Here is a 24,781-nt window from a genome sequence, read left to right on the forward strand (position 1 = left end):
CACTGACACGACTGATCAGGATTTCTAATGTACTACCCGAGAGTGTGATGGAGGCAGATACAATCAGGGCTTTCAAAAGGGAGCCAGAGAGCCAATTAGAATTGATGGCCCTGGCAAACAATCTTTAAAAAATGTTTTTTTTTTTTTTTTTTTTTATAAAGAGTACCCAATTCTCTTTTTTTCCCCAATTAAGGGGCAATTTAGCGTGGCCAATCTACCTACCCTGCACATTTGTGTTGTGGGGGTGAGAGCCATGCAGACAAGGGGAAAATGTGCAAACCATACACGGACAGTGACCCGGGGCCGGGATCAAACCAGGTCCTCGGTGCCGTGAGGCAGCAGTGCTAGCCACTGTGCCACCCTGCCCTCGCACACAATCTGTTGGTGTCCTGACTTATGCATTTTTATGCAGCCAACTGGGATATCATGGATATATCATTGGTAGCACCATGGAGGATCAGCAAGTGAAAAAATGAAGGTGGTGAGGGTGCTGCTGCTAGTAATGCTAGGTCCAGGATGCCCACCTGAACTTCTGCTCAAACCCATCTCTGTTCTCCTGCCCTGGGAAATCTATGCTGAACAAGCTAAATTAGGGCCAAAAGTTAAAAACAATTTGAAAATACCTCATTAATATCTCCTAAGGATGTTAATGGTGCGTGCTGGCACCCACTCACCTGCAAGAATGAAATCGAAAACTTCATGTTTACGTTTCACACCAGCACCAAAATGCGTTTTCGTTAAGCTAGAAAGTGAGCATTCTGGAGCCAGGTTGTGCTCAGCTCTTATGAATTAAAAAAATTAAGTCCCGCCCATTCTTGGGGGTTAAAATTCACACAATGGATCAGATTTTCTTTCCCATTATCCCTTTGTTTCATTCTTGATCCTTAAATCGTCTTCCTCTCTCCTTGCTTGGATGAGTGCAGCTCCAACAACACTCAAAGCTTGACACCATCCAGGCCAATGCATCCCATTTGAATAGCATCGCATCCACAAACATTCACTGCTCTCCACCACTGACACCCAGTAGCAGCTGTGAGTACCATCTACAAGATGCACTGCAGCAACTCACCAAGGTTCCATAGACAGCACCTTTCCAAACCCACACCCTCAACCACCTAGAAGGGCAAAGGCAGCAGATACCGAGGAACATCATCTGCAAACTCCCCTCCAAGCCATTCACTATCCTGTAGCCATCTGGGATGGCCACTTCCAACTAGGTACAGGGAAACCCGCAAAGCCTGGCAGGTAAAATGGACAAGCCAAGACTCAGGCAGGCTCAGAGCCTGAAATGCATATTCGTAAGCAAGAAGTCCAGACTCCGTCCAATTAGCATTTTAATGGGGCCGATTAGCATTTGATGGCCCATCTTCACCAAAACAAAGGACTGGTATCCAAGCAGTCCCAGACATTTTGGCACCAATCCCTGTTCAAGGGAAACGCAAACAACGGGGTCAGTGACCGCTTGGGACATACCCAGCCATCCAGATTCCCGCCTACTTATTGGCTAAGGAATCGAACAGTGATCAGGGATCACCCAATTAGTAAAGCCAAATCGAAGGACAGCCCAAAAGAGCGCGAAAACCCCCCGAGTTTAAGAAGAGTTCGCCACATGTTCACACTTTCTTGGTCCTGCTACCCCGGTCACGGCCATTGCCAAGTGTAGCAACAACAGAAGCAAGTACAAGTTCAACACTCGCCACCAGACAGATGAGCCCAGCTGAGCAGCAGTTACTCCTTCAAACCCGATAGATCCAGAATCAAACAGCGGCCACTGTTTTCTGACCTAAGCCGGGTGCCCGAAGTTAAGTACAGGTTGTCTTAGTTGATAGGTGTAATTAACTAGTAGTGTTTATGTTGCATGACTAATTGTGTGTGAATAAGGTACCCTTGACCTTGAACTAACTAACTGGTGTTTGGCTCTTTGATCGATAGCAGGTTGAAACTTGTAGTAGTATCATTTGAACCTGGCGACTCTAAGCATTCGGACATAGATAACCCAGAAAGAAGGGCAAATTCACTGATTGCCATAATTGGAACAGGGCCACAGAAAAGACAAAGTAAAAGAAACTCACAACAGTTATTGGCGACATCTGACGGGACTCGACCCAGAAGTGACAGTGTCACGCTGAGAGAACCCACAAAAGCATTTGAATTAGAATCCAAATTAGCAAAGTAAAAGAAACCACAAACGAAACCAGTACTGATCAAACCTCCAGAATTCGGAAGTGTGTAATTTGCATGCGTACTAACACTAACAAAGGCATAAGGTAAACTCGATAGATTTTGGGGCGTGAAACGTTCGGGAGTTGCGTAAACCGGAAAATAGCATGAGCCGTATCCATGTTCGCACCACCGCTTTATTCCCCTTGTTCCAAATTTCCAGTAAGAGACAGAAGTAATTGTAGGGATGGCCATGAAGGCAATGAAACGCCTTATGCATCCACAAGAGCCCGAGGTCACAGCGACCAATAGATCAGAACAATGTCCCGTATGGGAAGAAGAGCTTAGGAGATACCTAAAGGTGAAAGGATGGCCCCTATGGTCCGAATTCTGCACGAATGAAGAGACAGGTCCTGGCAGCATAGGACAGACTTAGTGGGACAGCCTAACCGAGATCCATAAAAAGAGTTTGACTAAGGTTCGTAAGCCGATGGCAATCGTGTCCTGTCTGGCACAATTGCGAGGCACAGAGGAGGTCGCGAGGACGCTCCGCAAGCAGCTTGAGGAGAAGGAGAAAAGTAGAGAGGGAGATTTAAGTGAAGGCGAGAGATTAAATGTACAGCTCCGGGAGCGGTTAGCGGCGAAGGACAAGGAAATGGATGATGTCAAGAGGGCACATCAATCCTGTCTCGCCCACCTTAGCAGCTTCCAAATCCAGTACGATAAGGCCTACCAGGACACACAACGTGCTGTAATGATACGAGAAGATATAGAGAATCAGGTACAACAGTGCGATGATCTAAAGGCAGCCCTCCGAGCACTCCACAGTTCCACCATGGAACAGAGGCAGAGTTCGGTGGATCATGCCAAATGCAGGCAGCAAATTGCAAAGTTGCAATCCCTGCTATCAGTTCAAAATGGGTTTAGAGACACCTTTGGCCCACAGCTAGACTAGGAAGACAGCCCCAATTGGCAGGAATTCAGTGAAATGGCGCAATGGCACAGATGCACAATGCAGGCGAGACAGAGAATCAAAATAAAGCCCTCCAGGCCCCGAAAAGAAAAGCACCCACACCACCGACTGCACAGGCAGCACCCAACCCAAAGAACCCCATTACCACACAGCGCAGGGTTACCAGAGAAAGCCAACCCGATTTAGTGTACACCACGCTATTAACGATCACCCAGTTACGAGATGCCCGCGAGAAGATAGATACTTTCCACCCCACATCGGACCCACATCACTTTTTCGAGTCAGTGAAACAACAAACCCTCATGTATGGTTTAGACAAGCCGGAACAGGTAAAGCTCATAGTTATGTGCTTAGACCCCTCAGTTAGTTCAGCCCTCCCCGACCCACAAATGTAGGAGGAGATAGCCTCCAAGAAATGAAAACGGCCATTTTAGACTTCATAGGATATAACAGAGGAGATCTGGTAGATGGACTTAACCGGTGCAGGCAGAAAATGGGAGAGCATCCAACAGCGCTTGCTGGACGCCTTTGGATCCATTTTACTACTGTATTTGGTGAGTTTGCCCGCGCCCATTTATCAGCAGACAATACAGCCAAATGGACCCATACATTAGTATCCCATGCCACAGAGGCAGGACAGAAGGCATGTGCCAGTTACGACCCCTCAGACCCAGCACACAATGAAGTGTGGGTTCTGAAACGATTGTCCAGAGCTTGGGAGCAGTCTGTACAGAAAAAGACAGAGCATGAGAGAGTAGACGCCACAAGACCCCGCATGGGTAAATGAAGGCAGAGGTACAGCGCCGCACCCAAAGACACAAGAATGTTACAATTGTGGACAGAGAGGACATTACGCCCGAGAATGTCAAGCCCCCCCCCCCCCCCCCCCTCAGAGCAGCAAAGAAGTCAGCACCCAAACGCCTCCCCCCCTCAGAAACAATGCCAGACCCATCCACAGTGTTAGCGCTCGACCAGATAATTCGGCCATGAATGGCACCGACTAACGGTGTTCGGGCTCCTCAACTTGGGTCTGCGATACCCTTTGGATAAGTCCGGAAGACCGGTCATTTGCAGGCACAGTCCGGGGACACCCAGTAGAGTTCCTTTGGGACACAGGAGGGTCCTGAACCACGTTAAACTCCTCCATCATGTACCAGAAAGAGATATGGCCCACTACGGACACCATTACCCTTAGTGGCTTTATAGGTCACCTCCAGCAGGGACACATCACAGACCCTGTGGACGTTCAGCTCGGTAATATCAGGACAAAACATTTGGTTGTTTTAGTAGACTTGTCACAGGCAGCAGAACACATCATAGGCATCTATTTCATGAGCGCGCACAACCTTTCAATCGACCCAGTCAACCGATGCACATGGAAAATGACTAGAGCAGCGCGAGCCCCCGCCACGCTCACAGTAGGTGATTATGCCCATAGAATCAGCTCAGTAGGAGAGTACTGGTTTGATCCACAAACCATTACCACTGACAAAGCGGTTAGAGAGGTCTTGAAAAGACATAAGGCAGCATTTGCCCAGCACAAGCAAGACTGCGGCAAAATCCCAAGATTGGTAAACATTACAGGTCCCGATCCCAAGCCCCAGAAACAGTTCGGCTTCCCCCAGCAAGCCGAGGGAGAGATAGCCAAGGTAATTCAAAGTTTATTGAATCAAGGCGTGATTCGACCCGTCGCATTGGCCAGTAAGAAAACCCGATGGATCATGGCGACTGACGATCAACTACAGCGAATTGAACAAAGTGACTCCCCTAGCAGCCCCCACCGTTGCCATGAGTCCCGAGACCATGTTGAGATAGGGACTCCAGTTGAAATTTTTTACGGTGTTAGATATCAGTAATGGCTTTTGGTTCATACCACTGGACGAAGCCTGTCAGTATAAATTTGCGTTCACTTTCCAGGCACAGCAGGACACGTGGACGTGCCTTCCACAAGGCTTCCACAACTCCCCCTCCATTTTTCACAGACAATTGGCAAACGGATTATCTAAATTTTCCCGCCCTGAATGCCTTGTTCAGTATGTGGACGACTTGCTCCTCCAGCCGGACACCAAGGAAGAGCACATTTCGCTTCTTTCTGAATTATTAGAACTACTCACAACGATTGGATGCAAAATTAACCCCAAGAAAGCCCAAATCCTTCAGGAAAAAGTCACATATTTAGGTACGGTCATCACGCATGGGAAGGGTGAAATAGAACTCAAATGCATTGATTCCATTGTAAATTTGTCCTTGCCCCAAAACGTTACAGCACTCCGGTCATTTTTAGGGCTGGTTGGATATTGTAGGAACCATAGACGGATTCGCCACAAAAGCAGCCCCACTTTCCGAGCTACTAAAGAAACAGGCCCCATGGAAATGGCTTCCACAGCACACGGACGCAGTGGATGCATTGAAACGCGCCCTGAGCACAGCCCCCGCTTTGCAAGCCCCAGATCCACTCCCCATACGCGATAGAGGTAGCGACCACAGACTGAACCTTTTCGGCCGTACTCCTGCAGGAAAGGCATGATCGTCTAGGACCCGTAGCCTATGCCTCACGAGTCTTAGATCCGGTGGAACAAGTATTTTCAACCTGCGAGAGGCACCTGTTAGCAGTTTTCTGGGCGGTACAATACCTCTCGTACATAACCGGACTCAACCCAGTAACCCTTTTGACCGAGCACACCACGACCCAGCTTTTATTGGACGGCAGACTAAAAGACGGCACAGTAAGCAAAATTCGAGCAGCGCGATGGACCCTACACCTACAGGGACGCGACATCACTGTAAAACGGACAAAAACGCACACGTTTCTGACCGATAATTTGCACTATGTAGGAACCCCACATGAATGCGAGATCATAGCTCCCAAGCACAGCACAGGCCCCTTTGTTCCCAAGTCGGTACCAAGAAAGACAGGTATCGGACCTCAGCCCACATACAACGCACTGAGAATTTACGTAGATGGCTCCTCCACAGTCCTAGAGGGAAAAAGGATAACAGGCTATGGTATTTATGTAGAGGACGCACAGGGACGCGCTTTAGAAGAGATAGGTTTAAAGTTGCCTGGACACTTAGGTTCGCAGGCAGCCGAGTTAGCAGCCATCGCTTACATTGTCCAGCACCCAGATTCATTCCCGACCCCTGCAGACATGTATTCGGACAGTTTGTACGTCTGCAACAGCCTAACAGAATTCCTACCCCTGTGGGAATCGTGAGGATTTATTTCCGCCGACAGAAAACCTCTACCCTCAGCCCCATTGCTCAAACATATCCTTCAGATAGCTAAAGGCAGGAAATATGGCATTGTTAAAGTAAGAAGTCACCATTGTTCCTCCCCACCCGTGAAAGCTGACGCTCTAGCAAAGGCAGGCTCACGACATGGCCACTTTTGGCAAACCCCCCGCCCCCCCCTCCCCCGAGAGTGCCCCAGTACACGCAGTTCAGGTCTCACAGACCAACATCCAAGACCTAGCCCAGGCACAAAAAGAAGACAAAGCATTAAAGGAGATTTTGAAAGGAAACTTCCCAGCTCCCTACGAAAAGTTTAGAAATTCGTTGACGGTCCAGGAGGGAATCGTTTTAAAAGATGGTTAAAAGATGGAATTTATGTAGTCCCCACCCAGGACAGGAATGAGATAATTTGTAAATTCCATGACGGACATGGACAACAAGGGATTGAATCCACCCGTGGCCACCTCAGACCTCTCTGCTGGTGGCCTGATTTGAAATCCGACGCATCCCATTACGTCGAAAACTGTTTTAATTTGTGCTCAAAACAACCCCGATAGATACGCGAAAAAAGCAGCTACGGCACACCTGCCCTGTAAATGGCCCGTGGTCATACGTTCAATTGGATTATATTGGTCTCCCTCCACACTGATGAAATGGTTACAAGTATGTGTTAGTGGTGATAGACAGATTTATGAAATGGGTCATTCCTATCGAGAACAAATACAGCCAAGTCCACGGCGAAGATCTTAACAGAGCAAATTTTTACGAGATGGGGACTCCCCCGTAGTATTGAGTCGGACCAAGGTTCCCACTTTACGGAAAGGGTCATGAAAAATGTGATGACGATATTTGGAATTAAACAAAAGTTGAACATTTCCTATCACCCGCAGTCCAGCGGCATTGTGGAGCGCATGAATCGGACACTAAAGGCCACACTTAGAAAAATGGTGCAGCAGCACAACACAACATGGGACACAGTGCTCCCATTCGCACTGATGTTTATTAGGAACAGTGTCGAGCTCAACAGGATATACCCCCCATACCCTCAGGACCGGACGATCCATGAAGGGTACCGAATACCTATTCGGACTAGATTTGGCCAGCCCCGCAGTCACCGCCCTGACCCATGAGAAAACAGTCCAGCACATGGTAGAGAATATTAAAGCAGCACATCTCGCTGCAGCTGTTCGACTAGGCGCTAAACGAAAGCAGAGTAAGGCCTGCTTTGATAAAACAGTACACCCGACAGAGTATACAGTCGGACAGCAAGTAATGATCACCTTATACGACCGCAGCTCATTCCTCTCCCCAAAATTTGCAGGACCCTGTTCAATCTCGGACAAAGTAAGCCCCATAGTTCATAAAATCACGTATCCAAACGGAAAATCTGGATGGTTCCATGTAAATCAGCTTAAGGTTTATGGAATGCAGTGCAGCCACTCGAACCACCTCTCATTGGAGATGGCAGACAATGAGGACCCGCCCACTGACAACCCGATCCCACCCTCCCCCAGCAGCAGCAGCACGTCCACAGACACAACCTTGACCACGCCCCCAGAATCAAATTTCACCCTGACGCTTGATTCGGCTGCTAGCGACAACACAACTGAAGCCCGAGAGACCCGAACAAAGCTCCCACGAACCAGGCCCCAGTCACTACAGGCTCAAAGACCCCGATCACGATACGTTCAGACCCTTTGAGACAATTTATTTGCCCACACCGGAACCTGACCCGCCACCTGACGATAGCGACAGCCCCCTTGCAACCTCCCTATGGAACACGAAACACTGGCACCGTGATAATTCCTGTCGCCTGACAAGGAATGATGAAATGGACGCCACATCGTTAGCACGCAAACTCCATGTGCGAGTTTGGCACCCGGGAGATGGTGACAACTCCGAGTCTGACTCCCACCATGGTAACCCCTTTGAAAATCTTTTTTGAAATGGAACCTTGAGGTGTCCAGATGATGAGAGTCAGGAACCGATTGAGATTTGCAGTGTCCTGTACTCTGATGGAACCTGCCCGCTTTGATGTTTAGTTTGTTTTTCAATGTTGTTCGTTCTCTCTTGTACGATTTTGTGTGTCGTCCTCACGGACGCTTTTTTGATGCAGTCATAATTACTCTTCTGATGCCACATGGCAGTTAGAGAAACAAGTTTGTTGGAGCCACATATTTACAAATTCTTACCGCTCTTGGAAGGTCACTCAGGCTGTGGAGTAACGGCACTTATCCCCGCCCTGCCTGGGGACCCCCTATACATTTGGTCAGCCAAACTCGGGTAGTGGAGCAACGGCACTGATCACCGCCCTACCCGGCGATCCTCCCATTCTTGATCACACGCACCACCCCATTCGGATATTTGTTTTCAAAACTCTTTCGCTGTTCTTTTCTAGTCCTGTGGTTTAAAGAATGATTTTCGCCACAATGTTTGCCCTTCCCGGCAACCCTTCGGTTGCTGTCCCCCACATACTATTTACATGTCAGAAACACTTGGTTAGAAAAGCAAGTTTGCAGAGGATGGAGAAATTGTCCGCCCACTCAGCCAAACAAACACAGGCTGCGAGAGTGCTCGCACAGTGACAGAATTTTTTTTAGATGTCTTGTCTCCGCAAATGTTTGGTTTAAAAAAAAAATGAGTGTCACAAATGGTGACGATTCTAATGGGACATTGACGTTAAGGAGAAACAGACAGACATACAAGATGTTAAACAACATGAATATACCAGATACTATGCTTGTTCCCTTAGAAAGATACGAAGATCTCGAAGGCGAAGGAAAACCTGAACAAAATGAAGACGACCCTGATGATCAGCATCATGATCGCCGCTGGAACAGTACAGTTGCGCGCGTTACCCACCTCCACCTTCCCCACCACACAGGCCCCGAACACGACTACCCAACACAACAGAGGGGAGGCAATATTGGATTTGGTACTTGGTAATGAACCAGGGCAAGTGATAGATTTGTTAGTGAGGGAGCATTTTGGAGATAGTGACCACAATTGTGTGACTTTCACTTTAGTAATGGAGAGGGATAGGTGCGTGCAACAGGGCAAGGTTTACAATTGGGGGAAGGGTAAATACGATGTTGTCAGACAAGAATTGAAGTGCATAAGTTGGGAACATAGGCTGTAGTGAAATGTGGAACTTGTTCAAGGAACAGGTACTACGTGTCCTTGATATGTATGTCCCTGTCAGGCAGGGCAGAGATGGTCGAGTGAGGGAACCATGGTTGACAAGAGAGGTTGAATGCCTTGTTAAAGAGGAAAAAGGAGACTTATGTAAGGCTGAGGAAACAAGGTTCTGACAGGGCGCTGGAGGGATACAAGATAGCCAGGAGGGAACTGAAGAAAGGGATTAGGAGAGCTAAGAGAGGGCATGAACAATCTTTGGCGGGTAGGATCAAGGAAAACCCCAAGGCCTTTTACACATATGTGAGAAATATGAGAATGACTAGAGCGAAGGTAGGTCCGATCAAGGACAGTAGCGGGAGATTGTGTATTGAGTCTGAAGAGATAGGAGAGGTCTTGAACGAGTACTTTTCTTCTGTATTTACAAATGAGAGGGGCCATATTGTTGGAGAGGACAGTGTGAAACAGACGGTAAGCTTGAGGAAATACTTGTTAGGAAGGAAGATGTGTTGGGCATTTTTTAAAAACTTGGGGATAGACAAGTCCCCTGGGCCTGACGGGATATATCCAAGGATTCTATGGGAAGCAAGAGATGAAATTGCAGAGCCGTCAGCAATGATCTTTTCGTCCTCACTGTCAACAGGGGTGGTACCAGGGAATTGGAGAGTGGCGAATGTCGTGCCCCTGTTCAAAAAAGGGACTAGGGATAACCCTGGGAATTACAGGCCAGTTAGTCTTAGTTCGGTGGTAGGCAAAGTAATGGAAAGGATACTGAAGGATAGGATTTCTGAGCATCTGGAAAGACACTGCTTGATTAGGGATAGTCAGCACGGATTTGTGAGGGATAGGTCTTGCCTTACAAGTCTTACTGAATTCTTTGAGGAGGTTGACCAAGCATGTGGATGAAGGTAAAGCAGTGGATGTAGTGTACATGGATTTTAGTAAGGCATTTGATAAGGTTCCCCATGGTAGGCTTATGCAGAAAGTAAGGAGACATGGGATAGCGGGAAATTTGGCCAGTTGGATAACGAACTGGCTAACTGATAGAAGTCAGAGGGTGGTGGTGGATGGCAAATATTCAGCCTGGATCCCAGTTACCAGTGGCGTACCGCAGGGATCAGTTCTGGGTCCTCTGCTGTTTCTGATTTTCATTAATGACTTGGATGAGGGAGTTGAAGGGTGGGTCAGTAAATTTGCAGACGATACGAAGATTGGTGGAGTTGTGGATAGTGAGGAGGGCTGTTGTCGGCTGCAAAGAGACATAGATAGGATGCAGAGCTGGGCTGAGAAGTGGCAGATGGAGTTTAACCCTGAAAAGTGCGAGGTTGTCCATTTTGGAAGGACAAATATGAATGCGGAATACAGGGTTAACGGTAGAGTTCTTGGCAATGTGGAGGAGCAGAGAGATCTTGGGGTCTATGTTCGTACATCTTTGAAAGTTGCCACTCAAGTGGATAGAGCTGTGAAGAAGGCCTATGGTGTGCTCGCGTTCATTAACAGAGGGATTCAATTTAAGAGCCGTGAGGTGATGATGCAGCTGTACAAAACTTTGGTAAAGCCACATTTGCAGTACTGTGCACAGTTCTGGTCGCCTCATTTTAGGAAGGATGTGGAAGCTTTGGAAAAGGTGCAAAGGAGATTTACCAGCATGTTGCCTGGAATGGAGAGGAGGTCTTACGAGGAAAGGTTGAGGGTGCTAGGCCTTTTCTCATTAGAACGGAGAAGGATGAGGGGCGACTTGATAGAGGTTTATAAGATGATCAGGGGAATAGATAGAGTAGACAGTCAGAGACATTTTCCCCGGGTGGAACAAACCATTACAAGGGGACATAAATTTAAGGTGAATGGTGGAAGATATAGGGGGGGGGGGGGGATGTCAGAGGTAGGTTCTTTACCCAGAGAGTAGTGGGGGCATGGACTGCACTGCCTGTGGAAGTAGTTGAGTCGGAAACATTAGGGTTTCAAGCAGCTATTGGATAGGTAAATGGATTACAGTAGAATGATATAGTGTAGATTAATTTGTTCTTAAGGGCAGCACGGTAGCATTGTGGATAGCACAATTGCTTCACAGCTCCAGGGTCCCAGGTTCGATTCCGGCTTGGGTCACTGTCTGTGCGGAGTCTGCACATCCTCCCAGTGTGTGCGTGTGTTTCCTCCGGGTGCTCCGGTTTCCTCCCACAGTCCAAAGATGTGCAGGTTAGGTGGATTGGCCATGATAAATTGACCTTAGTGTCCATAATTGCCCTTAAGTGTTGGGTGGAGGTGTTGACCTTGGGTAGGGTGCTCTTTCCAAGAGACGGTGCAGACTCGATGGGCCGAATGGCCTCCTTCTGCACTGTAAATTCAATGATAATCTATGATTAATCTAGGACAAAGGTTCAGCACAACATCGTGGGCCGAAGGGCCTGTTCTGTGCTGTATTTTTCTATGTTGGACCGCCCAAAAGAGCGCAAACCCCCCCCCCCCCCGGAGTATAAGAAGAAGAGTTTTCCATATGTTCGCACTCTCTTGGTCCTGGTGCCCCGGTCACGGCCATCACCAAGTGTAGCAACACCAGAAGCAAGTACAAGTTCAACACTCGCCACCAGACGGATGAGCCCAGCTGAGCAGTAGTTACTCCTTCAAACCGGATAGATCCAGAATCAAACATCGGCCACTGTTTTCTGACTTAAGTCGGGTGCCCGAAGTTAAGTACAGGTTGTCTTAGTCGATAGGTGTAGTTAACTAGTAGTGTTTATGTTGCATGACTAATTGTGTGTAAATAAAGTACCCTTGACCTTGAACTAACTAACTGGTGTTTGGCTCTTTCATCGATAGCCGGTTGAAACTTGTGGTGGTATCATTTGATACCTGGCGACTCTAAGCATTAGGACATAGATAACCCAGGAAGAAGGGCAAATTCACTGATTGCCATAATTGTAACAGAGCCACAGAAAAGACAAAGTAAAAGAAACTCTCAACAATCCTGACTTGGAAATATATCACCGTTCCTTTTCGCTGGGTCAAATTCCTGGAACTCTCTCCCTCACTGCACTGTGGGTGTATTGATACCTCATGGACTGCAGGGGTTCAAGAAGGCAGCTCACCATCAACTTCTCAAGAACAATTACCAATGGGCAATAAATACTGGCCTAACCTGGCCCCTGACTCCTTCATGTGCGGGAGGTGTGTCCAGCTGCAGCTCCGGTTAGACCGCATGACGGCTCTGGAGCTGCGGATGGACTCACTTTAGAGCATCCGCGATGCTGAGGTGGTTGTGGATAGCATGTTCTGTGAGTTGGTCACACCACAGATTAGGATTGGTGAGGGAGACAGGGAATGGGTGACCAAAAGGCACAGAAAGAGCAGGAAGGCAGTGCAGGTGTCCCCTGCAGTCATCTCCCTCCAAAACAGGTATACCGTTTTGGATACCGTTGAGGGAGATGACTCACCAGGAGAAGGCAATAGTAGCCAGGGTCATGGCACCGTGGCTGGCTCTGCTGCACGGAAGGGCGGGAAAAAGACTCGCAGGGCTATAGTCATAGGGGATTCAATCGTAAGGGGAGTAGACAGGCATTTCTGTGGTCGAAAAGGAGACTCCCGAATGGTATGTTGCCTCCCGGGTGCACGGGTCAGGGATGTCTCAGATCAGCTGCAGGACATACTGAAGGGGGAGGGTGAACAGCCAGTTGTTGTGGTGCATATAGGCACCAACGATATAGGTAAGAAACGGGTCCTACAATCAGAATTTAGGGAGTTAGCAGATAAGTTAAAAACTAGGACTTCAAAGGTAGTAACCTCAGGATTGCTACCAGTGCCACGAGACAGTCATGCGAGTAGAAATTCAAGAATAGTCAGAATGAATACGTGGCTTGAGAGATGGTGCAGGAGGGAGGGGTTCAGATTTTTGGGACATTGGAATCAGTTCTGGGGGCGGTAGGATAATTCCAAATCGGATGGTCTACATCTGGGCAGGACTGGAACCAATGCCCTAGGGAGTGCTTTTGCTAACACTGTTGGGGAGGTTTTAAACTAATGTGGCAGGGGGATGGGAAGCAGATTAGGAAGTTAGAAGTCAGTAAAGAGGCAGCAACTAAAGCCAGTAAGGTACTAGATAATAAACTCAATGTGACTAAGGGGAAGAGTAGACAGGGAAGAGATGATGAACGCAAAGGGACAGGTGGTCTGAGGTGCATTTGTTTCAATGCGAGAAGTGTAACAGTTAAGGCAGATGAACTTAGGGCTTGGATTAGTACCTGGGAATATGATGTTATTGGTATTACTGAGACTTGATTGAGGGAAGGGCAAGACTGGCAACTAAATATCCCAGGGTATAGTTGCTTCAGGAGGGATAGAGAGGGAGGTAAAAGGGGTGGAGGAGTTGCATTTCTGGTCAGAGATGATATCACAGCTGTGATTAAGGAGGGCACGATGGAGGATTCGAGCACTGAGGCAATATGGGTAGAGCTAAGAAATAGGAAGAGTGCAGTAACACTGTTGGGACTTTACTACAGGCCTCCCAAAAGCAAGCGTGAAGTAGAGGTACAAACATGTAGACAGATTATAGAAAAATGTAGGAGCAATAGGGTGGGCGTGATGGGAGATTTTAACTTCCCCAACATTGAATGGGACTCGTGTAGTGTTGGAGGCGGAGATGGAGCAGAATTTGTAAGGAGCATCCAGGAGAGTTTTTTTAGAGCAGTATGTAAATAGTCCAACTCGGAAGGGGCCATACTGGACCTGGTATTGGGAAATGATCCCGGCCAAGTGGTTGAAGTTTCAGTCGGTGATTACTTCGGGAATAGCGATCACAATTCCGTAAGTTTTATAATACTCATGGGACAAAGAGGAGAGTGGTCCTAAAGGAAGAGTGCTAAATTGGGGAAAGGCCAAGTATAACAAAATTCAGCACGAGCTAGGGAATGTGGATTGGGAGCAGCTGTTTAAGGGTAAATCCACATTTGAAATATGGGAGTTTTTTAAGGAAAGGTTGATTAGAGTGCAGGACAGACATGTCCCTGTGAAAATGAGGGATAGAAATGGCAAGATTAGGGAACCATGGATGACGGGTGGAATTGAGAGACTAGCTAAGATGAAAAAGGAAGCATACATAAGATCTAGGCGACTTAAAACTGATGAAGCTTTGGAGGAATATCGGGAAAATAGGACAAATCTCAAACGCGCAATAAAGAAGGCTAAAAGGGATCATGAAATATCTTTGGCTAACAGGGTTAAGGAAAATCCCAAAGCCTTTTATTCATATACAAGGAGCAAGCGGGTAACTAGAGAAAGGATTGGCCCACTCAAAGACAAAAGAGGGAATTTATGCGTGGAGTCAGAGGAAATGGGTGAGATTCTTAATGAATACTTTGCATCGGTATTCACCAAGGAGAGGGATATGACGGATGTTGAGGCTAGGGATGATGTTTAAATACTCTAGGCCAAGTTGGCATAAGGAAGGGGGAAGTTTTGGGTATTCTAAAAGGCATTAAGGTGGACAAGTCCCCAGGTCTGGATGGGATCTATCCTAGGTTCCTGAGAGAAGCGAGGGACGAAATAGCTGGGGCCTTAACAGATATCTTTGCAGCATCCTTGAGCACGGGTGAGGTTTCGGAGGACTGGAGAATTGTTAATGTTGTCCCTTTGTTTAAGAAGGGTAACAGGGATAATCCAGGGAATTATAGACCTGTGAGCTTGACGTCAGTGCTCGGCAAACTGTTGGAGAAGATACTGAGGGATAGGATCTATTCACATTTGGAAGAAAATAGACTTATCAGTGATAGGCAGCATGGTTTTGTGCAGGAAAGGTCATGTCTTACAAACCTAATTGAATTCTTTGAGGAAGTGACAAAGTCAATTGATGAGGGAAGGGCTGTAGATGTCATATACATGGGCTTCAGTAAGGCGTTTGATAAAGTTTCCCATGGCAGGTTGATGGAAAAAGTGAAGTCGTATGGGGTTCAGGGTGTACTAGCTAGATGGATAAAGAACTGGCTGGGCAACAGGAGACAGAGAGTAGTGGTGGAAGGGAGTGTCTCAAAATGGAGAAAGGTGACTAGTGGTGTTCCACAGGGATCTGTGCTCGGACCACTGTTGTTTGTGATATACATAAATGATCTGGACGAAGGTATAGGTGGTCTGATTAGCAGGTTTGCAGATGATACTAAGATTGGTGGAGTTGCAGATAGCGAGGACTGTCAGAGAATACAGCAAAATATAGATAGATTGGAGAGTTGGGCAGAGAAATGGCAGATGGAGTTCAATCCAGGCAAATGCGAGGTGATGCATTTTGGAAGATCTAATTCAAGAGCGGACTATACGGTCAATGGAAGAGTCCTGGGAAAAATTGATGTAGAGAGATCTGAGAGTTCAGGTCCATTGTACCCCGAAGGTGACAACGCAGGTCGATAGAGTGGTCAAGAAGGCATACAGCATGCTTGCCTTCATCGGACGGGGTATTGAGTACAATAGTCGGCAGGTCATGTTACAGATGTCTAGGACTTTATTTGGAATACTGCGTGCAGTTCTGGTCGCCACATTACCAGAAGGATGTGGATGCTTTAGAGAGGGTGCAGAGGAGGTTCACCAGGATGTTGCCTGGTATGGAGAGTGCTAGCTATGAAGGAAGGTTGAGTAGATTAGGATTGTTTTCGTTGGAAAGACGGTGGTTGAGGGGGGACCTGATTGAGGTCTACAAAATTGAGAGGTATGGACAGGGTGGATAGCAACAAGCTTTTTCCAAGAGTGGGGGTGTCAATTACAAGGGGTCACGATTTCAAGGTGAGAGGGGGAAAGTTTAAGGGTGATGTGCGTGGAAAGGTTTTTACGCAGAGGGTGGTGGGTGCCTGGAATGCTTTGCCAGCGGAGGTGGTAGAGGCGGGCACGATAGCATCATTTAAGATGCATCTGGACAGATATATGAACGGGCAGGAAACAGAGGGAAGTAGATCCTTGGAAAATAGAAGACAGTTTTAGATAAAGGATCTGGATCGGCACAGGCTGGGAGGGTGGAAGGGCCTGTTCCTGTGCTGTAATTTTCTTTAGGCTTTGTTCTAACCAGCGACGCCCACATCTTTTGAATGAATAAACAAAATTAAGGAAATTGACTACTGGTCCCTTCATTCCCCAAGGACCCAGAGGCCCTACTGGTGCACCATTATCAGATCACACTTTTAGAAATTTGCAGTGCAAAATTATTTGCCGCACAAGGGCGAGGAAAAAATACAACTCGTCGCAATTTGACTCAGAAAATTCTGGGCCATTAAGCTGCTTGACATACCCTTCAATCTTATAGGGCCACATCTATACAATGTAATGAAATCTCTCGCGTGGGGTTTTATTGTGTATGGTTCGTGTATGGCAATATTAAAAATCTCAATGGCTACACATACCTCTGGGCAGGTCTGTAATTTCATGATAACCACTTGACATCAGATCATGGCAAAGATTCTCGAGATGATACTCATCTGCTGTTGCAAAGGCTGTACACTTCATCAGATCCTATCAAAACAGATACACAAGAGACAAACAGTTTGATAATATGCATAGTCCAAAAAAGCACTGATAACATACTAATGTAGTCTGACTCCAAGTTACATGAAAAATTGGATTGGTTTCAAAAGCTGCTGGTCCCCCCCCCACCATACCACTTCTAGAAGAAAATTAGGGCCTGGCCTTGTATATGCTCGAAAAAATGAGAGTTGGACGGTGAATATTTTCTGCAAACACCCATCATGATAATTTGCTACATAATTTTAACAATTATTTTATTCCTGATTTTCCTCAGATTTGCATCCTATTCTCTCTTCAAGGAATCAACTGTGAGGAGATAGAGTTCCACAGGACTAACTACATCTTGGAGCTATTTTAAGGAACATGAGCAGTCAATATTTTTACTGCTCTTGCCGAATGAATCAAAGCTGAAAACGAAGGTACAAAAGGCTGATCCCCTGTTGGGCTGGACAATCTCCCATGTCTGACTTATCTCAATGTTTTCTCCTCTTCACTGTGAAATAGATTAAATTCTCCACTCACCAACAGCCTGATTGGAGAATTCCCTGGAGTTCTCACACTGCCTTTAAGCAACATATGGATGGGAAAGAAGCTACCATTTCAAAAATAGATAAGTAAAAACATTTTAAAATATACTAAATTGCATAATTAAAAATTCACTTGGGATAATTTTTTTTTTTTTGCATTGCTGGGGCAACTGATGTCTGTACAGGACTGATGGGAATTCATCCAGCATTTGGATACCGACCTCGGGCATTGCAGATAGAATTAGCCAGCGCCGAAAATGGCAGCGATATATGCAGGCTAAAAAGATCCCGGGCAAATGACAGCTGTGCATGAGTTGCAAATCCATTGTGAGAAGCAAGGGGAAGCAAAACAAAAAAGTTTTATGTAATTAATTGAGAAAGACGAGCAAGATTTTGGGAGGAAAGAATAAGCAAAACATAGGTGCATCTTAATCAAATACTGCAAATTGACTATAAACAAAGGAAAACAATATCTTGTAACATAATTCATGACACAAAGTTATTTTTGTGTCAAAGAAGGTTTTGTAAATGTGTCTGGTAAACAGAATTACAAATATATCAGCAAGGCTTGTATTTGTGTATCAATTAAGTATCTAATATTCTTACTCAGGCGATTGCGAAATCTTGCAGTTCGGGAGATAAGTAGCAGAAAGAAAAGCATAGAGAATGAGAGAGAAAATTAGAATAAGAAAAACAGAAAGGAGGGGGGGAACTTAACAGAGGAAGTAACAAGGAGAAATTTCTATTGACTCCATCAAACAAACGATGGGCTTCAGCAAGATGGACCAATGAAATGAAATGTAAGAGTAGTTGCAGTAAAGCACCATCACTGTACCAGAACCGGACTACTTATTTATGAGATACATTACTTTAATTTAATAAAAATAACATTTTCTATTTAAAATAATTTCCCCATTGAAGTAGATAATTTATTCCAATATTATCATATGTTCAGTCACTGCACACAGTCAATGACAAGCTCATCAGCATCATGAGCAAGAGGTTACTTACAGAGGACATACGAGACAAAGCATGCTTTATTTCCATGGTCACAGTTCATTTTGTGAATTCAGGTTTTTCACTGAATATACAAATTTATTAAAAAATATATGAACTGGAATTCCACACATCAATAGCGATAAAGATATTACTTTTCAATTATGCCACAAAAATCAGAATTTGACCAATGGTCATGGTTACTTGATGTGGAGATGCCGGTGTTGAACTGGGGTGAGCACAGTAAGTCTTACAACACCAGGTTAAAGTCCAACAGGTTTGTTTCGATATCACTAGCTTTCGGAGCGCTGCTCGTTCCTCAGATGGTTACTTGAAACACCGACTGTCACAATTCCAATCTGATCACAGTCCATTGTTAAGCAACAAAAATCTCAGGTTATGACACTTTTGTAACCACAACATCCCACTAATGTGGCAACAATTGTTAAGTGCTGGAGAGAGCAACATGGTAAAGCAAATGGTTGACAAAGGAGTTCATTTTGGCACCAAAGTGATGAAAATAGGAAATATTGTTACAAGAGAAGAAACTGCAGTTTTGGTACCAGTAGAGTTCTTCATTTTCAGAATACAAGTTATCCATGATATTCCTAAGATTTAGCCAAGTCATTTTCAGACGTGTCAGGAGAAAAGAAAAACATAACTTCTTTAAGACTTTTAATGTAGTAAAAAGAGGTTAAAAAAGATAAAGTCGCCATAGTTTCAGATGACAAGAGGCTGCTTTCCCCTTTAAAGGGGAAGAGCTGACTGATGGTGACTTTAAAAAAAAAATTAGAGTACCCATTTATTATTTTCCAATTAAGGGGCAATTTAGCGTGGCCAATCCACCTAACCTGCAAATCTTTGGGTTGTTGGGGTGAGATCCACGCAAACACGGGGAGAATGTGCAAACTCCACATGGACAGTGACCCGGGGCCAGGATCAAACCTGGGACCTTGGCATCATGAGGCAGCAGTGCTAACCACCGTGCCGCCCTGGTGGTCTGAGGATCACCACAGCCCAGGAGAGGGGCAAGGTTGAGAAGGCGGGGCCTTCATGAATAATCTCAGCCGGTGAGAGAATTGAGGGGGAGAGCTGACTGGTGGGGATTTAACCCGAGGAATACAACTCCTCAGGTAAAGGCAAGGTTGAGAAGGCGGGGCGGGGCCTTTATGATAACCTCGGCCGGTATGGATATTGAACCCGTGCTGCTGGCTTCGCTCTGCATCACAAACCAGCTGTCCTGCCAACTGAGTTAAGCCAGCCCTTAGTAAATATAACGCATTCTATGATTCTTCCTATTTTCCCTTCCAGTACAAGGCTGTTCTCAGGGATGACAAATCTTCGAACTCACAAAAGTAATAGAAATATTATATGAATAGAGTCTGTCATAGGATTTTCTGGTCCATTCAGAAAAGAAAAAAAATGGCTGTGGATAATGCAAGCTTGGCATGTGAAGGATGATTTATATTTGGAGAATCAGAATCACCCGACTTCAGTATGTATGCTATGCAAGGCATTGCTCTCCCACATTCAGTTATTGTCCACATATCAAATGATATTAACTCAATTCTACACACTAGGAGGTACATTCATAAAGTCTTCCTTCATAATCGATCCCCCAAAAGTCAAACCATTTTTAGAAAAAAGGCCGAAATGGTAATAATGTTGAGTGAACTGCCTCACAGATACTAGCCCAGAACATTCGAAAATTTATCCTGTGATGTAATCAAATGCCTAATCAACTGAGCTTTAATTCTACTCGCGAATAGTCTGCTACCTATTACAAAATCTGTTGTTTCATTCCCAAAATAACAGGCCCAAAATTTTGATTCTAAGGTCGCAGGACTTGGTTGAAAATTACAGAAAAATTTCTTGACATCAAATAAATTGTGATTTTGTTTTGGAGTAACTTCTGTTGAGTTTCTACAAGGAAGGCAAGTAGTATCTACTTGTAATTCTCTGGCATTCCTGGAATCCATCCAAAAATTAATCAGCATAGCTAAGTATGAGGAAATGAAAACCAACACTTTGGCCAGAGCGGTTTCAGATGTACAAATGGCTTTTGGGGAAACAAAAATTACTCCCTTAAATATTTATCCAATTTTATTTTGAAAGCTATTATTGAATCTGCTTTCTCCATCCTTTCAAGTGGTGCCAGATTGTAGAAAATCCCCGAATAAAAAAACCTCTTTTCAGTTCGCCTCGGACTCTTTTGCCAAATACCTGAAATCTGTTCTCTGGTTACCAACCTTCAGCCACCAGATTCAGTTTCTCCTTTTTTACTGTATTAAAAACTTTTATGATTTTTAAAATACTCATTAAATCTTCTTTAACCGAAGAGCCAATACAACTCAAATCCCATATCCCTGGGATCATTCTAGTAAATCTCAATATACCCTCTCTTGGCTGACATGTTTCCTAAAATGTGGTGCCTAGAAATGAACACGGAACTCCATCGATAGGGTCTAATCAGTAACTTAAAAAAGATTTAGCAAAACATGCTTTCTTTTGTGCTCTATGCTGCCTCGGTTTATAAAGTCATAGATCCCATATATATGTTAACAGCCTTCGAAACTTGTCACGTTAATGTGATTTATGCACATCTTTGTACATGCAATCTCTTTAAAATTGTGGTTTATACTGCCTCTCCTCATTCTTCCAACCTAAATGCATCACTTCATACTTCTCTGCATTAAAATTTCATCTCCCATGTGCCTGTCCATTTCATCAGTCATCAACATCCTTCTGTTACTATACTCCTAATTGTTTATTACATTTCTGAGTTTGCGTTGTGAGAAAACTTTCAAATTGTGCCCTTATATACCAAGGTCCAACTCATTCATATACATTAGAAACAGCAGTGGCCCTATTACTGACACTAGGGAGGCACCACCGTATGCTCTCCAATCTGAAAAACAATCGTTCACCATGACTCTGCTTATTGTCCCTTAGCCAATTTTGTATCCAATGTTCCTTTAATCTCCTGGGCCTCAATTTTGCCACCAGAGTTATGTGATACTTTATCAAATGCCTTTTGAAAGTCCATATATACAACACCGACTACATTACCTTCATCAATCCTCATCACTTCATCAAAGAACTATCCGAGACAGGTTGGTTGGACCAGTTGCTATTTCATGCCAGCGTTATTCATCCATCTTTCAATCATATATCGTATTGCTTTTTTACCCACATCTCTTTCTCTATTCTCCCTCCTCTCGCTTTTCCCCTCTCTCGCTGTTCAATATTTTCCTTGTTCCTTTCTTGCTTTTGGATCTTCTACCAGTAACTATCTGGAATCTGGGGCTAGTGGGGATAGGACGTCTTCGGACTCATCCTTCATCATTATCCTTCCTCAAAGATCTGATAAAGGGATGAGATTAATATGATTGTCATGGATTCCAGTTACATTGGAGAAATCACTGCAGCACCTTTATTTACAAGAAAACTTTTAAAAACACAGCACTTGTATGAGCTTTGCATCAAAGGGACTCATGATACCACTTTGTTGAATTATGTTCCTATTATTTCTCCTGCTAAATGATTTAGTTCATCCTTCCAGCTAGCGGAAAGTGAATGATGGAATAGTACCATCAAGTGTCACTTACTCGTTGGTGTTCAGTTTGAGTTCCAGAGAAACTATTCAACTCCTAATCTTGTCATAGTTTGAGCCTTTTTTTATTCGTACATGGGATGTGGGCATCACTGGATAGCCTAACATAGTTTGTCCATCCTTAATTGCAGTCGAGAAAGTTGTGGTGAACCACCTTCTTAAACCACCGCAGTCCATCTGTGTAAGTACACCCACAGCGCTGTTAGGAAGGGAGCTCCAGGACTTTGACCTAATGACAGTGATGGAATGGCAATATAGCTCCACGTCAATTTGCTGTGTGGCTTGGAGGGGAATTTGCAGTAGTGAGTGTTCCCATGCAACTGCTGCTCTTGTCCTTTTAGGAGGTGGGGATTACTGGTTTAAAAGGTGTTGTTGAAGGGACCTTGGTGAGTTGCTGCAGTGCTGCCACTATGCGTCAATGGCGGAGGGAGTGAATATTTAAGGTGGTAGACAGGACACCAATGAAGTGAGCTGTTTTTGTCCTGGATCGTGTTGATTTCTTGAAAGTTGTTGGAGTTGCTCACATCCAAGCAAATGGAAGGTATTCCATCATACTCCTGACTTGTGTCATGAAGATGTTGGATGGGCTTTGGGATTAAGATGGAGAGACGGTCATGGATGAAGCAACTGAAGATGGTTGGGCTGAGGGTACTACCCTGAGCAATTCCTGTAATGATGTCCTGGAGCCGAGACGAACAACTTCAAACAACCACAATCATTATCTTCAGCTATTTCGCCAATGAACCTCTTCATACAAGGTCAAGGAACAGCACTGTGGCACAGAGGGTAGCACTGCTGCCTCACAACATCAGGCACCCGGGTTCGATTACAGCTTTGGGTGACTATCTGCGTGGGTTTCTTCCGGGTGCTCCAGTTTCCTCCCAGTCAAAGATGTGCAGATTAGGCAGGGTTACGGGGATAGGGTGGAGAAGTGGCCCTAGGTAGGGTGCTCTTTCGGAGGGTTGGTGCACACTCAATGGGCCGAAAGACCTCCGTCTGCACTGTAGGGATTCTATGGATTCTTCTATGGCTGATATCAATATTCACAATTTTTACAATAATGCAGCAATCTGTACAATTCTACTGGAGGGCATGGACAAAATTCAAACTTGAATTGGCAGATACTTATATCACACAAGTGCCGGGAAATGACCATTTGAAACCAACTATCTTCCCCAGTCTGCATCGGCACCATCATCATCTGATTCCCACCACTAAAACCCAGCCACCAACGGGCATATCAACTCCATGCTACGATAACAATAATAATCTTTTATTGTCACAAGTAATAAGTTACTGTGAAAAGCCCCTTGTCACCACATTCCGGCGCCTGTTCGGGTAAGCTGGTACGGGAATTGAACCTGCGCTGCTGGCCTTGTTTTGCATTACAAACCAGCTGTCTAGCCCACTGAGCTAAACCAGCCCATAACCAAGTAGAGACTAATTACTCTGCAATAAATGACTTTTCTTCTACCTCCCAGTCCCTCAATTTCCTTCATTATTATTTGTATTAATATCCTGGGGTTCCCTTTTTAACACAGTAAGAAGTCTTACAACACCAGTTTAGAGTCCAATAGGTTTATTTAGAACCACTATCTTTCGGAGCGCAGCACATTCATCAGGTGAGTTCCACAAACACATGTATAGATTAATTAAACGATGCAAGATGATACTTTGAATGAGAGTCTTTGCAGGTAATTAAGTCTTTACAGGTCCAGACGGTGCAACTGGAGAGAGTGATAATCACAGGTTACTTTTTAACACTATTGTGGGGAACATCACTTGATTGCTTGATGAGAATAATTAAGGAAAAAGGAAATTAGACCGGAATTGTATAAAGTTCAGCATATTTACAAAGTTAAAGGCTAAACCTTTTGATCTGAAGAAAACAGTTCAGTGTGTGCGAGAGGAAATGCTGAGTAATAGTTGTGTGTATATAAAATTCCCATGGCAACTGTGAAACAGTTGGGCAAAAATTCTATTAAAAAATCCAAGTTGAGAAAAATCCAAGTAGCAAGGGTTTAATTCAACCATGCAAGTATTTAAGAAGTGATGCACACAAATGTATTTATGGCTCTAAACATTTAAATATGTTTATCATAGAACAAGTGTGTAATCTTTTGTGTTGTTTAATTTGCTCAGTTGTAAAGTTTTTATAGTTCAGCTTCAATTATAATAACAAATGTGAGGACTTCAAATGCTATTTCAAGAGTTACATCTGCTAACATTCAAGCATCATAAATCTAGTAGTTTTCTATTAGTGTGGGGATTCCCCATGTTTTATCTAAAAGAGCCTGTAACGAGCTTATAAAATAACTGTTAGTTCAGTGGATAATACCCAGATGTTCATGGACTTGTGGAATCAGTGGCATGTAAATAAATAGTGTTTTTTTTCAATATTTCAAACTGATACTTACATCTGTCACTGTAAAGGTTTCGCACATAAACGCTTACAATTTCCCTCGTTTATTAAATCATTTCACTAAACAGGGTAGTTTTTCCTTTACTCACTGAATTCTATATTGAAGAAAACAAAAGCTGCAACAAATTAAACTAGTGCTTTATTTTTGTATGTTTGGATTATCTGCAATGAACGCAGAACATCATTTCATCAGGCATTCCCTCCCACAATCACTTCAGTGGTTTCTGATTTTG

At 44.8% G+C, this 24,781-nt stretch overlaps 1 protein-coding gene across 8 annotated transcripts in view; it reads right to left on the reverse strand.

Moving 5' to 3' along the window:
* Positions 1–24,781, reverse strand: part of rmnd1 (required for meiotic nuclear division 1 homolog) — a 110,735-nt gene that overhangs the window by 60,865 nt on the left and 25,089 nt on the right. For all 8 annotated transcript variants that reach the window (XM_072505129.1, XM_072505154.1, XM_072505136.1 and 5 more), the window contains one exon: positions 16,870–16,978. In XM_072505129.1, coding sequence (XP_072361230.1) covers positions 16,870–16,978 — 109 coding nt within the window. The remainder of the gene's footprint in view (positions 1–16,869; positions 16,979–24,781) is intronic.

The sequence above is a fragment of the Scyliorhinus torazame genome, chromosome 1 (assembly GCF_047496885.1).
Source record: "Scyliorhinus torazame isolate Kashiwa2021f chromosome 1, sScyTor2.1, whole genome shotgun sequence".
In the NCBI taxonomy this organism is placed as follows: Eukaryota; Metazoa; Chordata; class Chondrichthyes; order Carcharhiniformes; family Scyliorhinidae; genus Scyliorhinus; species Scyliorhinus torazame.